The 14,730-nt window shown below is 42.6% G+C and overlaps 1 protein-coding gene across 5 annotated transcripts in view; it reads right to left on the bottom strand.

The window, feature by feature from the left end:
• The window catches only part of USH2A (usherin), a 493,686-nt gene that overhangs the window by 208,297 nt on the left and 270,659 nt on the right, over window positions 1–14,730 (bottom strand). For 4 of the 5 annotated variants that reach the window (XM_072140122.1, XM_072140124.1, XM_072140123.1 and 1 more), the window contains exons 35-37: window positions 12,639–12,786; window positions 5,666–5,817; window positions 1,959–2,121 (exon numbers count right to left, since the gene is read on the bottom strand). In XM_072140122.1, the coding sequence (XP_071996223.1) occupies window positions 1,959–2,121; window positions 5,666–5,817; window positions 12,639–12,786 (463 nt within the window). Of the gene's footprint in view, window positions 1–1,958; window positions 2,122–5,665; window positions 5,818–12,638; window positions 12,787–14,730 lie in introns of those variants that run through there. The other variant, XR_011854013.1, reaches the window with a different exon arrangement.

Genomic DNA, 14,730 nt, shown 5'->3' with positions numbered 1-14,730 from the left:
GGATTCACTAAGGTCGTACGCCCGATATCCAGCAGGTGTCGCTGCTGCGTCGAAGTCTGCTGGAGTTCACCTTCTTCTTCCTGGTGCATGTGAGTGCTTGATCTTGCGACATAATTCTTTTTTTAAATCCCGCGGTTTGTCCGAATCCGTCGGGTTGTCCGACGGCCACGCCCCCCCCCCATTTCTGTCATGTGAAAGCCGCCACCGATGCGCCACAATCCGATCGCGTGCGCCAAAATACCGGGGCAATTTGGAGCAAATTGGAACTATTCGGGAAACCCGACGAAAGTGCGGCGTTCGAACCCTTAGTAAATGAGCCCCAATATCTAACATTATGGATGCAGGGTCCCATTTAATCCTTCATCCAGCTAATTTTCCCATCTTTCTTGAGGCCCCCCTGTCAAGTCATGTCATTTACACCCAGGGGTTACCTGCTCTCCAAATGAGCACTCTAGATGGTCTAGATGAAAGAATACGCCTGATCCTTCGGATCAGCTTTCCCACCACTAAAATATGCAGGGAGTCAGTGCTTTCTGTGCCGTCAGGAGATAAATGGCTGGTTTTCCTTGCTGAAGAATATATAATAGTTAAAAAGTCACTTTTTTCTTCTAGCTGTACATAAATCACAGAACTAGTCAATATTTAATAATGCTTGCCTTGGATTGCAGTCCCTTGATCACCCCTGTCATGTGTAATAGCTCCCTCTTCGATATCTTTGACATAAAAGCCCGGCTTTACTGCAATACTAACATGTAGAGGGTCATTACAGATCGACATTTACCTTAATCTGTGACTGCCAACCATGAACCGATAAATTCCAGAAGATTCCACTGGGAGAAATCAGTATAGTTCTCAGTGGGAAGAAATGAAAGAAAATTCTGCCGAGAACGGAATACATTTTCTACAAGGGCTGTTTGGCAAATGGGTCCTGACTTTTTGAAAGTTCTCTCGATGCAAAGACTTGCAACGTTTAATGCCGATCTGATGGCTTGAAAGGCGGCTGACAAGCGGGGACTCGGAGGGAGGGGGGGAGGAATATTTCTCGACTAAAACAAACCCAAGAACGTGTGATATGGACATTATTCACCTGGCTGTCTGGGAGAGGGGGTGTTGGTCTCGTCAGGCGCCTGCCAAAAAGAATGTTTTTGTCTTTTTTTTTCTTTTCGAAAACCCAATCGATCATCAGTCCGACAAGTGGTAATGTAACAAGTGCTTCACAGCAGAAGGCATCAAAGTCTTCGTGGGACAGAGGAAGCTTTGAGCGAGGTCAGCGGAGACGGCCGATCGAATATTAAACGCATATGCTTCACAAGACGGTGCACAAGGCAGGACTTTTGTGATGGTTCTGTGGGGGTTGTAGAGCAGGCGGCTCTGAAGAAAATAAGAGCGCTGTGTGTATAAGATTATTGTCTTCATATAGATGGAAGATGTTTTTGAAAATTTGTAAAGAGTTGATGTTATTGGATTTAAAAAAAAATAATTTACAAATACATTATACTTGTCAGGATCGGAGGTAGTGGATCCTCTGAACCCCTGCGGACGATGACACAAGCCGACTAAGTGGTACCCGGTTTTCACCAGAGCCCACCGCAAAGCAGGATGGTCTTGCTGCGCCGTGGTACCACCAGGTCGTTCCATAGGCGTGACTTGTCCGCGGTGGCAGCCAAGGCGTAGTACAGAAACGGCAGGGAATCTAATAGTCAGGGACAGGCAGGAGGTCAGGACAGGCAGCACGGGATCAGAGTTGGGGGCGAAGCAATAGGTCAGGGCAGGCAGCGGAGGAGCGTAGTCAGGAACGGAACCGGGTTCACAATGGAAAATCACAGAAATAGCACAAGGCATCAAACACAGTTTTCTCTAGGGCGCGAGGCACGAAGATCTGGCAGGGTTTGCAGTAAGAGGCAGGGTCGCAGGACCACCCGTAACAATACTGACCCAGGATACAATGTATTAGTTACCTTCTTTCTCATAGAACAATCCATTGAAGATGACATCATATGTCATGCGACCATTGGGCTTTTCAGGTCCTCGCCACTTCAGCTGGACCTCCTTTGGACCATTTATATTCACATGGACTGCGACATTTCCCTCAGGCTCCGATTCTTGAGTATAGGCCTCGATCTGTTCAGAATAAGAAGAGGCACACCATGAATACCTGTATGTATTATATGTATCTAGCTGTGAAGAGGGATACAATCAAAGAGGAACACCTTCCGGAGATGGTCCCCTAATCCGTAGCATATATCGGGGAGGGGATGATATGTGTTGGATTTGATTCCGGTGTAGTCAGGTTGGGATGTGTTAGGCCCCTTCCACACTCGCGTTGCAGATCACGTCATAGTCTGATCAGGGAGCGATCAGGGTTTGGTCAGCGAAAAACGGACATTTTGCCTCAGAGTGCAATCAGTTTTCAGTCAGAGTTTGTTCAGTGTCTCAGTTTTTCACGCGCGTTTTCAATGCAATTTCAATGCGTTTTTTCACGCGCATAAAATGGACTCAGGACTGAGCTCTATCTTTTCTATGGCAATTGATGCGTGAAAAACGCATTGCACTTGCAAGTGTCTCAGAGTGCGATGCGTTTTTGATGCATCTCCATAGACTTGTATGGTGCGTTTTTCACACGCGTGACTTGCAAAAGTAGAGCATGTCGAGATTTAAACGCGCGTTAAAAAAACCGCGCGTGTGTGCGTGAAAAAAATGCAAGTCTGAAAAAGCCCATTGGTTACAATGGGTCAGAGTGCAATGCAAGCTCTGCGCATCAAAAGCACGCGCAGAAAACTCGCGTGAAAAACGCAAGTGTGAAAGGGGCCTAAGAGTCCAAATTTCTGTTCTTTTTGTATTTCAAGTTACAGGATCCTGAGCTTCTTACCGGCCACTGTAACTTGATGCATTTAGCAGCTCTGTCAGAATACACAGAAGAGGGAGGGGGATATATTAATATATATATATTGTATAAGATGTATGTATGGGTGCATTGAGCGTTTTTACATTTTTTTGTGTGTGTATAGCTATTTGTATATGTTTATGTACGTGTGTTTTCTTCGGTTTGAATGTGTTTGTACATAGGGTTACACTGAATATTCGGCTTGGGCTAATGCCGGGATAAATACTAAAATGTAACCCAGTGTTTTCCATTTTATGATACCCTGTTCATTCAGGGACAGATTTACCCATAATTCAATCAATGCAACTACTTGGGGCCCCATTGGGAGTATTGTAGCCTAGTTGGTAAAAAAAAAAACTGTCTGTGAACTAAAGAGAAGTGGTATGCATTTCCATATCTTCCCAACATTTTGTATCGACATCCTCTGGTTGCCCATACACTTGAAATTGTGGAAGAGCAGGGAGCAATGGACTCCTTGCTCCGCCCTTTGGAATGGAATCTATTCATTATACGGGCCCCCATAAACTCCTAATTCTACATGTGATCCCCCATAGTAATAGGGGAAAACAGGCCTTTGGGGGCTCTGATAAGAAGTGGCAAAATTTTTTGGAATTTGTGTTGTGATAAATTAAAATAAATTGAAGAGAATTTTTGGAATCTCCTTCTATCTGCTGATTGTTACAATACCAAACCCATCAGCCATACCATGTATGATACACAGTGACCTCCCAAAATATGTGTGAGTGGTCTTACTTAATAGTGGAATTGTCTGGTCCTCTCAAAGAGGGGGTCAGGGGTCTTAAAATAAGTTTTGCTGATGACTTGTGTCAATGTTAATCAATGACCGAGTTTCCCGTTAATCGTTCCCTCTGTATTAGTTTGCAGAGCGATTTTTTCCTTTAGCTTAGATTTCTCCGACATTTATCTCATTTCCATTTTTTTATATCTACTTTTTCTAAAAAAAAAAAAAAAAAAAAAGAAAAATTGAAAAAAAACTTTTAACATACTTGAAGTTAAAAATGAAGACACGGTCCTGGCGCCGGGCCAGACAAGCTTTTAAGAGTAAATATTCATCAAAGTAGTTGAAGCCATAAAATGTTTGATGGTAATAAACTGTGCATTTCTGTTCTACCACGGAGGCCGCCAGGAAAGTTGGAACCGATTCAAGCAGTAAAACGGAACCCTTTAAGTAGACACAATTAGGATTTAGACAGTTCTATGTGTTTTTCGTGCGGCGCATGACCAGGGGACATGGCAGTAACCGTTTCCTATCACTTCAAGGGATTGTACAGAATTAGAAATAGTTGCTTTATCAAGAAACAGCGCCACACCAGTCTATGGGTTGCTTCTGGTATTGCAGCTCAATTACTTGTGAATGTGGATGAGCTGCAATACCCCATACATCCTGTAGACAGATATGGCGCTGTTGCAGAAAACAACCCTGTTTTCTATTCTTTCTATTCTTCTATTCTTTCATTACCCCCTAAGAGTACACTGTGCTGGTCCCCTCTCACACCAGCCAAGTCCCAGTTTACACCCCTCCACACACCATTGGTGTAAAGGTGATATTAATCGCAAGGCATTTGTGATTATTTCGGGGGCTTCTACACCCTGATAAATGTCCCCCAGTGTGTGGAAGTGAGAAGTCAAAAGATAAAATTAGAATTTTTTCTAAAGCAATGTATCATTGGGAGACAGAAGAGGTATTTCTGGGAAGCTTATGAGGTCTGAGGACTTCTACACAATACTGGATTTCTTGGTCGTTGACCAAGAAGCACCATACCTCTATATACCACCATACAAAACCCATGGCATCACCAATTAATTATGAAAGCAATTTGCTCACTGTGAGCCATTGGAATTTGATAAAATTATGAGCCCCCAACTCCTAACTTTGGATCCAATCACTGGTGGTCACTAGGGTCATCGGAGGCCACTGAAGTCTATGGGGGATAGATGTAGAAGTACTGCATCCTCCTACTTAAGGAGGTCCCCAGTGATGTCACTGTCTATATAAGGAGTGACATCACTAGGGAAACACCCTGAACATCGGCAACAGCCAATCACTGACTGCTGCCCATGTTCTGTCCTCATCCGACACTCCCCTTAAACAGTGTATGTCAGGAATCCTCCCAATGTATCCTTACATCAAAGGGACACTCTGGGGCTCATTTACTAAGGGTACGTCGGACGCATCTTCGTCGGGTTACCCAACGCTTTCCGTTTTGCGCCTAATTGCCCCGGTATTTTGGCGCACGCAATCGGATTGTGGCGCATCGGCGCCGGCTTGCACGCAACTGAAATCGGGGGGCGTGGCTGTCGGACAACCCAACGGATTCGGACAACACGCGGGATTTAACATTTAAAATTGTGTCACAAGATCAGCACTTACAGGCACCGGGAAGAAGAAGGTGAACTCAGGCGGACCTCGGCGGGGAAGCGACGGATGCAGGAACTCGGGCGCACGATCTTAGTGAATCGCACCGGACCCAAATTCTTGTCGGACAATGCACCGCGGGATCGCGACAGGACCGGGTAAGTAAATCTGCCCCAATGAGATTTGAATTTTAATTAAAGGGAATGTCTACATGTCCTATACATAGTAGAGGGTATGTCTTTGGAATGTTGTCCTTTGATGGACCCAACGAAACCCCAATCCAACTGCAAAGATTAGTCCAGGTTTTCTGATCATTGGTGCCTACCAGTGTAATTTAACAAATATTTCTACAATCTGAGAGCTTTTAAGACTCCCAAGAAGGGGTTAACCAGCAAATGTCTTACCTTTTCACCTAAGGCACAGCCTTTTGCAGTACAAGCCTGGAGCCTGAAGGAATGCTTACTCCAGGGAGACAGGCCATCCACGAAATAACTTTGACGTGAAGAGTTCTGCATTAAGATTCCATCCATGTACAGCCCATACGATGTGATAACACCTAGAAAAATAACAGGAGTGAAAAGAAACCTAAAATATCAGTAAATAATAAGAAGGAGGTCGGATTCCATTCATTTTACTTCCAATCATTAAAGACAACCTGCTTTGCCGTCTAATTCCTTGCAGTTTTTTACTTTATAATACACTTCCCATATTACTGTATGAACAGTGGCGTAACTAGAAGCTGATGGGCCCCAGTACAAAGTCTGTGCCAGGGCCCCGACTATAATGTATGGTTTATAGTACTAATCTTCTCATATGGGAAAGTGAGACCTTATGGGCCCCCAAAGCCTCTTGGGGACGGTTGCGACCGCACCCTCTGCACCCCCTCAAGTTACACCCCTGTGTATGAATTGTTTTATAGAGAGACCCCTCCACAAAAAGATGGACATGGTTATGGATGGTAAACCAAAAAACGGAAGGTGTAAAGTAAACCACCATCCTGGATATGTAGGGCTTCATGGAATTACCTAATTATGGACCCATTGGCCCTTGAGGGCAAACCCTAGGACTTAGAAGAAACACCAAGTGTCTGGGAAATGAGTTATAACCATGTGAGGGTTCTTCAGCTTTTCTAGTTCCTGGTTCCCACATCACAGTCCATGGTCTTGTCTCATGGCTGGGTCAGTAGGATAGACATGACTGTTTCTGTCATCAATGGCCTCACAAGTGATCACAAGAACAGGATGAGTGATGTCACGTTTAAACATCACTGTTCTCGTTCCTTTGACCACTTCCAGCCCATCCAGCCGCGTCCACAAAGAGAACGACCTGGTGACCTGAAACAAGTGACATCTCGGCAGTCCACTTTGACCATTCAGTGGTTCCGTGAATGCCAACACTTCGGCCAAGCGTTGAGTGACTGAAAACCCACATTTGCCCATGTTACAAGCAGACACCAGAGAAGGGCAAGTAAACTTTACTTTTATTGTTTTCTTTCTCACCCCTGCCAAGGCGCCCATGGGGTTTTCCAACATTCTCGAAAAATACCTTTTCAAGCTGATAACTTGTATTAAAGCTTAAAGGTGTTGCATTCCATCTGCCCAATCTGATCATTGGGGATCTAACTGATGGGACCCTTACTACTCACAGCCCTCTGGGACCCTCTACTAAAGAGAACGGGTTTCCTGGTTGACCATGTGTCCTGCCGTTCCATCCAATACTATGGAGGTGTCAGAAAATGTCTCGAGATGTCATCGGCACTGAGACTTGGAGACAGTGAATCGGATTGCCAGGTATACAGTATGTGAGCAATGTTTTCATCGATTTTTGTCACTACAGTAAAATAAATAGCGCAGTAGGACCCATGCTCAACTTGCTGCTTCATTCAATTAATGAGAACAGGAGCCCCATTCACATGCACTGTGGGTGTTCTGTTCTTAGAATTCAGTCCCCCTACCGATCAGATTGTTATTCCCATTGTTGCAATCATGTATCAGAACTGCTTCAAGAGCAGCTCCGTAGAACTTCTCATGACTAGTATCACTAGCCTCAGGTGCAATTGAAGCGATGGATGGTGGGACCAATCAGCTGCTAGGATGGCATCCAGAAACTTTATTTATACTCACTCCATTCATTGCTGGTTAGACTAGTCTTCTAGTGCCAGTAGATGTACAATCTCTATTTTTACTCTTTTTTCTGACTATGCTATTTGCCTCACAATTTTGTACATCTCTGCCATCTTGGTTTTGATCCGATTAGCCTGTTTACTTGTTAACTGTGTGCACAGGGATGGTCGTTCAGTAGTTGCCTGTGGTGCGGGCAAGTAGGCAGGGTCAGAGGATGTTGGAAGCCCAGGGAATAAGTTGTAAGTCTAGTTTCATTGGTAATTTAGTTAAAATCCATAATGATTTATACATCAAAAAATAGAAATATATTACACGTTTTAAAATAAAAAAGAACAATATTATAAAGTAAAACAATTAAATCAAATGATCCGTTTCTGCGCTGCTTTCTGAGCTTGTGCCTCGGTGCCTCTCCTGACAAGTACGGCCCTGACTAGCGGCGCCTCCATTACTGGTTAAACTAGTCTTCTAGTGCTAGTAGATCTACAATCTCTATTTTTACTGTATTTTCTGACTATGCTATCTGCCTCACAATTTTGTACATCTCTGCCATCTTGGTTTTGATCCGGTTAGCCTATCTGTCCCTTTGTTTATTTGTTAACTGTTCTGTGTGCGCACAGGGATGGTCGTTCAGTAGTTGCCTGTGGTGCGGGCAAGTAGGCAGGGTCCGAGGATGTTGGAAGCCCAGGGAATAAGTTGTAAGTCTAGTTTTATTGGTAATTTAGTTAAAATCCATAATGATTTATACATCAAAAAATAGAAATATATTACAAATGTTTTAAAATAAAAAAAGAACAATATTATAAAGTAAAGTAATTAAATCAAATGATCCATTTCTCCGCTGCTTTCTGAGCTTGTGCCCCGGTGCCTCTCCTGACAAGTACGGTCCTGATTAGCGGCTCCTCCATTGCTGGTTAGACTAGTCTTCTAGTGCTAGTAGATCTACAATCTCTATTTTTACTCTTTTTTCTGACTATGCTATTTGCCTCACAATTTTGTACATCTCTGCCATCTTGGTTTTGATCCGATTAGCCTGTCTGTCTCTTTGTTTATAAGTTAATTGTTCTGTATGCGCACAGGGACGGTCGTTCAGTAGTTGCCTGTGGTGTGGGCAAGTAGGCAGGATCAGAGAATGTTGGAAGCCCAGGGAATAAGTTGTAAGTCTCGTTTCATTGGTAATTTAGTTAAAATCCATAATGATTTATACATCAAAAAATAGAAATATATTAAAATGTTTTAAAATAAAAAAAGAACAATATTATAAAGTAAACTAATTAAATCAAATGATCCGTTTCTCCGCTGTTTTCTGAGCTTGTGCCTCGGCGCCTCTCCTGACAAGTACGGCCCTGATTAGCGGCGCCTCCATGTGATTGGAGTAACAGTGATGTAGTATATTTACTAAATTCCACTTGTTTCCCTCCTGATTGTGAATGCATAGGCTAGGACCCCATTATTATCCTGAGCTGCATATTTCCGCAGAGCAATGATCCGGGGCTCTCGTTAACTTTGATCAAAAACACAAACCCTTTTTAGCCATTGAATAAAACAGTAATCCGCACGCAGATAATTTCTCTTCCAGCAAAATGCATGTCCGTACTTCAGTGCGTTTCAAGGGCACGCGGGTTATATCAGTCACAGCAACCTTACTATATATTTGGGAAACTTGAAGAGAATTTTATTTCAGCGCCTACTTTGTATGCGTGCGCACATAGGAATTAAGACAAGGACATGCAAGATATATAGCGACCATTTCCAAGCCTCATATGCTAAAACTAAGAAAAATATCAATCTGCCTTTCACTCTCAAAATTACATTAGGTAAAACAATGAGACCGACTTCCTAAACTGTCCCTGAAAAACACATAGGATTTTTTCGAAAATATTGCAGACGGGGGAACAATCCCCCTGGAATAAATTTTATTGTTGAGTATCAATTCATCACGTCACCTCTATGAAACGGCATAAAATAACCATTAACACACAAAAAAAGTGGAAGAAAATATAGATAATAGAAAAATTTGGAAAAATTTTTCCATATTTTTAAATGTATTTATTTAAAATTATACAATTTATTCTATTTGTTTAAACTTTTAAGAATATTCAGAATTACATTTTTGTCAATCCTTGTAAATTTATTATATATGAATTTTAATAAATATTTCAAATATATTTTAATAATAATAATAATAATAAATATAATATATATTTAAAAATATATTTATTAATTTATTATATATTTATTTCTATATATTATATATTTTATCTATCTATCTATCTATATATATATATATACATTATACTCACTTTATATTGGTATTAATGCACTTATTAATATAGTTTTACATCTTTCATTGTCTTTTTATCACATGAGAAAGACAAAGCTCCGAATTAAAAAATATAAAATACATGAAAAATCTAATTTAATGGATGAGACTTTTACTTGATGTTATTCAAAAATTTGCAAACCCCCCCCCCCCCAAAAAAAAAAACTGCGATTTAAAGTCAGTTGCGATAATTTGAATTTTTTACTTTTGAATGGACTTCCCCATTCGCCTCATTCTGTCACAAAAATTTCTGAAAAAATCGGATCCTTCCATTTAATTTGAATAATTTGATATTTTAATGTTTAATTTACTTTAAAATTTAATTTTTTAATTTAAAAAAAAAGGAAAAAAAAAGAATAAAAATGTACATTAAAAAAATCCAAAATGTAATTAAAATTTTCCAGTTTTTGAATGAGGATGTGGGGAAAAAATCATGCGAATCTCACGATTGCTGGCGATGTAATGCACAAGATAATGCATGAGGCCTCCATACTTTGAGTCGAGTCTTTTGGTCCTTTATTAATGTGTTACTCAAGTCTACTGTACATGGAAGTACAGGCGGACCCCTACTTAAGGACACCCGACTTACAGACGGACCCCTCTGTGACCTCTGGTGACCTCTCTGGATGTTACTATGGTCCCAGACTGTAATGATCAGCTGTAAGGTGTCTGTAATGAAGCTTTATTGATAATACTTGGTCCCATTACAGCAAAAAATTTTGAAAATCCAATTGTCACTAGGTAAAATTTTTTTTGTCTGGATCTACAATGATAAAATATACAGTTTCGACTTACATACAAATTCGACTTAAGAACAAACCTACGGAACCCATCTTGTACGTAACCCGGGGGACTGCCTGTATCCTATCACGTAATATACATTATAACATGTAATGATATAACAGTAACCTTATTTGCAATTATAATAAAATTGACTTAAAAATTTAAAATCTGGGTTTTTTTTTATATACTTGTATGTTTTTAGTCTGGAGCTGTGGTGACGGGCGCTTGTCACTACTACATTATTTAAGATAAATGTTAAGCTTCTTGCAAATGGATTTTGTCAGACTCGGGTCCTGGGAGATGGCGTCTTCTAAGAACACGGGGGGCGTTCTTCTGCTCGCTGCTTATTGCTACATATGGAAAGATTTACTGCGAAACTCACGACATCTCATTTCAGTAAATGGAATAAATCAGATGTTTTTGTAGACGGCTACTAAGAATTTGCTAAGGAGGGGAAATATACAGGAACGGAAAGTGCAAAAAGTGCAAAAATAATGCAAATAGGTCAAAAGTAAGTTTCAAATTCGCTAATTCCGAATTTAATAAAAACTGTAAAAACCTTCTCAAAAGATTTTTTATTTCATTCAAAAATGGCTTCCTAGACAGGGGAAAAACCTCTCCGGGCCCCTGGTAGCAACATTTTTAGTTTGGGGCCCCTACACTACAGAACCTTTCGCCGTTTCATGTGATCCGTTAGAGGATTAGTCGTAACAGAGGAGTATTTTATCCTAAAAATAAAAAAAATCTATATGTGTTTTTTTTAAAAAAAAGAATATAGATAAACCAAGTCAGCTCTATGTAAGGTGGATGCCTATAGCACGGCAGCTTAGATACAGCAGCTCAGCTCTATGAAATGCAGATGCCTACATAACAGAAGCTTAGATACAGCAGCTCAGCTCTATGTAAGGTGGATCCCTTTATAATAGCAGCTTAGATACAGCAGCTCAGCTCTATGAGAGGCGGATGTCTATATAATTGAAGCTTAGATACAGCAGCTCAGCTCTATGAAAGGCAGATGTCTACATAACAGAAGCTTAGATACAGCAGCACAGCTCTATGTGAGGTGGATGCATATATAATGACAGCTTAGATACAGCAGCTCAGCTCTATGAAAGGCAGATGTCTATATAACAGAAGCTTAGATACAGCAGCTCAGCTCTATGAAATGCAGATGTCTATATAACAGAAGCTTAGATACAGCAGCTCAGCTCTATGTGAGGTGGATGCATATATAATGGAAGCTTAGATACAGTAGCTCAGCTCTATGAAAGGTGGATGTCTATATAATAGAAGCTTAGATACAGCAGCTCAGCTCTATGAAAGGCAGATGTCTATATAATAGAAGCTTAGATACAGCAAATCAGCTCTATGTAAGGTGGGTGTGTATATAATAGAAGCTTAGATACAGCAGCTCAGCTCTAGGAAAGGCAGATGTCTATATAACAGAAGCTTAGATACAGCAGCTTAGCTCTATGTAAGGTGGATCCCCTTATACTATCAGCTTAGATACAGCAGCTCAGCTCTATGAGAGGCAGATGTCTATATAATAGATGCTTAGATACAGCAGCTCAGCTCTATGTAAGGTGGATCCCCTTATAATATCAGCTTAGATACAGCAGCTCAGCTCTATGAAAGGCGGATGTCTATATAATAGAAGCTTAGACACAGCAAATCAGCTCAATGTAAGGTGAATACCTGTATAATGACAGCTTAGATACAGCAGCTCAGCTCTATGTAAGGTGGGTGTGTATATAATAGAAGCTTAGATACAGCAAATCAGCTCTATGTAAGGTGGATGCTTATATAATGGCAGCTTAGATACAGCAGCTCAGCTCTATGTAAGATCATCCCTATATAATGGCTGTTTAGATACAGCAGCTCAGCTCTCTGTATTGTGCACACTTCTATAATACAGCATGTATAGCAGAGTGATTACTCTCCACTGATGTCTTCTCTGAATGTAGCGAGGATGGAGTAAGAGGAGAAGACTGAAGCCCTGGGAGCTGCATATTTCTCCATAGCCTCCATTACTGGAAGATATCCCGACTCACTGCTCGTTCTGACATTAAAAGTAAAAGGCAAAATGTTTGCAGAAACTGAGCAAATAAACGGCAATACTTTCCACATTGTGTCTCTTTCAGTTTAATTTACCATTTGGATGTTGAGGTTTTGACCAAGAAACATAAAAGGATCTCGGAGAATGTGAGCGGATACTTAGAGGTCCAATCCCTTCCGGTACACTCTCCTCTGTGGAAGCCTCAGAGACGTCACTCTCTGTACATCCTCCTCCGGAGCAAGCCTGGAAATACAGATCACATGGTTATTATAACATTCCATGCAAGATTCCCAGGAATTATTGTCAGTGTACTCCAAAATATTATGGGGGTCATTTACTAAGGGCCCGATTTGTGTTTTCCCGACGTGTTACCCGAATATTTCCGTTTTGCGTCGATTGTACCTGAATTGCCCCGGAATGTTGGTGTACGCGATCGGATTGTGGCGCATCGGCGCTGGCATGCACGCAACGAAAATCGGGGGGGTGTGGCGAACGAAAACCCGACGGATTCGGAAAAACCACCGCATTTAAGACAAAAAATGTGTCGCGAAAATTACACTTACCTTCACCAGGTATAGGCCGGTGAATTTCAGGGCATTCCAGCGCGCCTCCGGGGAACTTCAGCGCAGCAGCGCCACCTGGTGGACGGCGGAGGAACTACCTTAGTGAATTTAACCTGCGCTAACCTGCACACGCGCTAACCTGCACCCGGCCAGGCTTGGTGAACTTCAGCGCGCCTCCGGGGAACTTCAGCGCAGCAGCGCCACCTGGTGGACGGCGGAGGAACTACCTTAGCGCATTTAACCTGCGCTAACCTGCACACCCGCTAACCTGCACCCGGCCCGGCTTGGTGAACTTCAGTGCATTCCGACGAACTTCAGCGCAGCAGCGCCACCTGGTGGACATCGGGGGAACTGCCTTAGTGAATCGCCGGAAGACGCGAATCCTCCACAGAGAACGCGCCGCTGGATCGCGAATGGACCGGGTAAGTAAATCTGCCCCATTATGTACAATCTGCTCTGCTCTTCCTGCTCTATAACATGCTGCCTGCAGATAGGACATTGGGGCAGATTTACTTACCCGGTCCATTCGCGATCCAGCAGCGCGTTCTCTGCGCTGGATTCGGGTCCGGCCGGGATTTATTAAGGTAGTTCCTCCGCCGTCCACCAGGTGGCGCTGCTGCGCTGAAAAGCATCGGAACGCACTGGAATTCACCGAGCCGGGCCGAGTGAAGGTAAGTGCAAGCTCCGCAACAGATTTTTTTTTTAAATGCAGCGGTTTTTCCGAATCCGTCGGGTTTTCGTTCGGCCACGCCCCCCGATTTCCGTCGCGTGCATGCCAGTGCCGATGCGCCACAATCCGATCGCCTGCGCCAAAATCCCGGGGCAATTCAGGGAAAATCGGCGCAGATCGGAAATATTCGGGTAACACGTCGGGAAAACGCGAATCGGGCCCTTAGTAAATGACCCCCATTATGTACAATCTGCTCAGCTCCTCCTGTTCTATAACATTCTGCCTGCAGATAGGACACTATGTACAATCTACTCAGCTCCTCCTGCTCTATAGCATGCTGCCTGCAGATAGGACACTATGTACAATCTACTCAGCTCCTCCTGCTCTATAAGATGCTGCCTGCAGATAGGACACTATGTACAATCTGCTCAGCTCCTCCTGCTCTATAACATGCTGCCTGCAGGTAGGACACTATGTACAATCTACTCAGCTCCTCCTGCTCTATAACATGCTGCCTGCAGATAGGACACTATGTACAATCTGCTCAGCTCCTCCTGCTCTATAACATGCTGCCTGCAGGTAGGACACTATGTACAATCTGCTCAGCTCCTCCTGCTCTATAACATGCTGCCTGCAGATAGGACACTAGGTACAATCTGCTCAGCTCCTCCTGCTCTATAACATGCTGCCTGCAGATAGGACACTAGGTACAATCTGCTCAGCTCCTCCTGCTCTATAACATGCTGCCTGCAGATAGGACACTATGTACAATCTGCACAGACATCCTTCTCTATAACATGCTGCCTGCAGATAGGACGTTAATAATAATAATTCTTCATTTATATAGCGCCTACAGATTCTGCAGCGCTGCACAAAGCATGTCAGATTGGTCCCTGTCCCCAATGGGGCTCACAATCTAAACAACCTACCAGTATGTTTTGGAGTGTGCGAGGA

Source organism: Engystomops pustulosus, chromosome 3 (genome assembly GCF_040894005.1).
Source record: "Engystomops pustulosus chromosome 3, aEngPut4.maternal, whole genome shotgun sequence".
NCBI lineage: Eukaryota > Metazoa > Chordata > Amphibia > Anura > Leptodactylidae > Engystomops > Engystomops pustulosus.
This window is presented reverse-complemented; position numbering and strand designations above follow the sequence as displayed.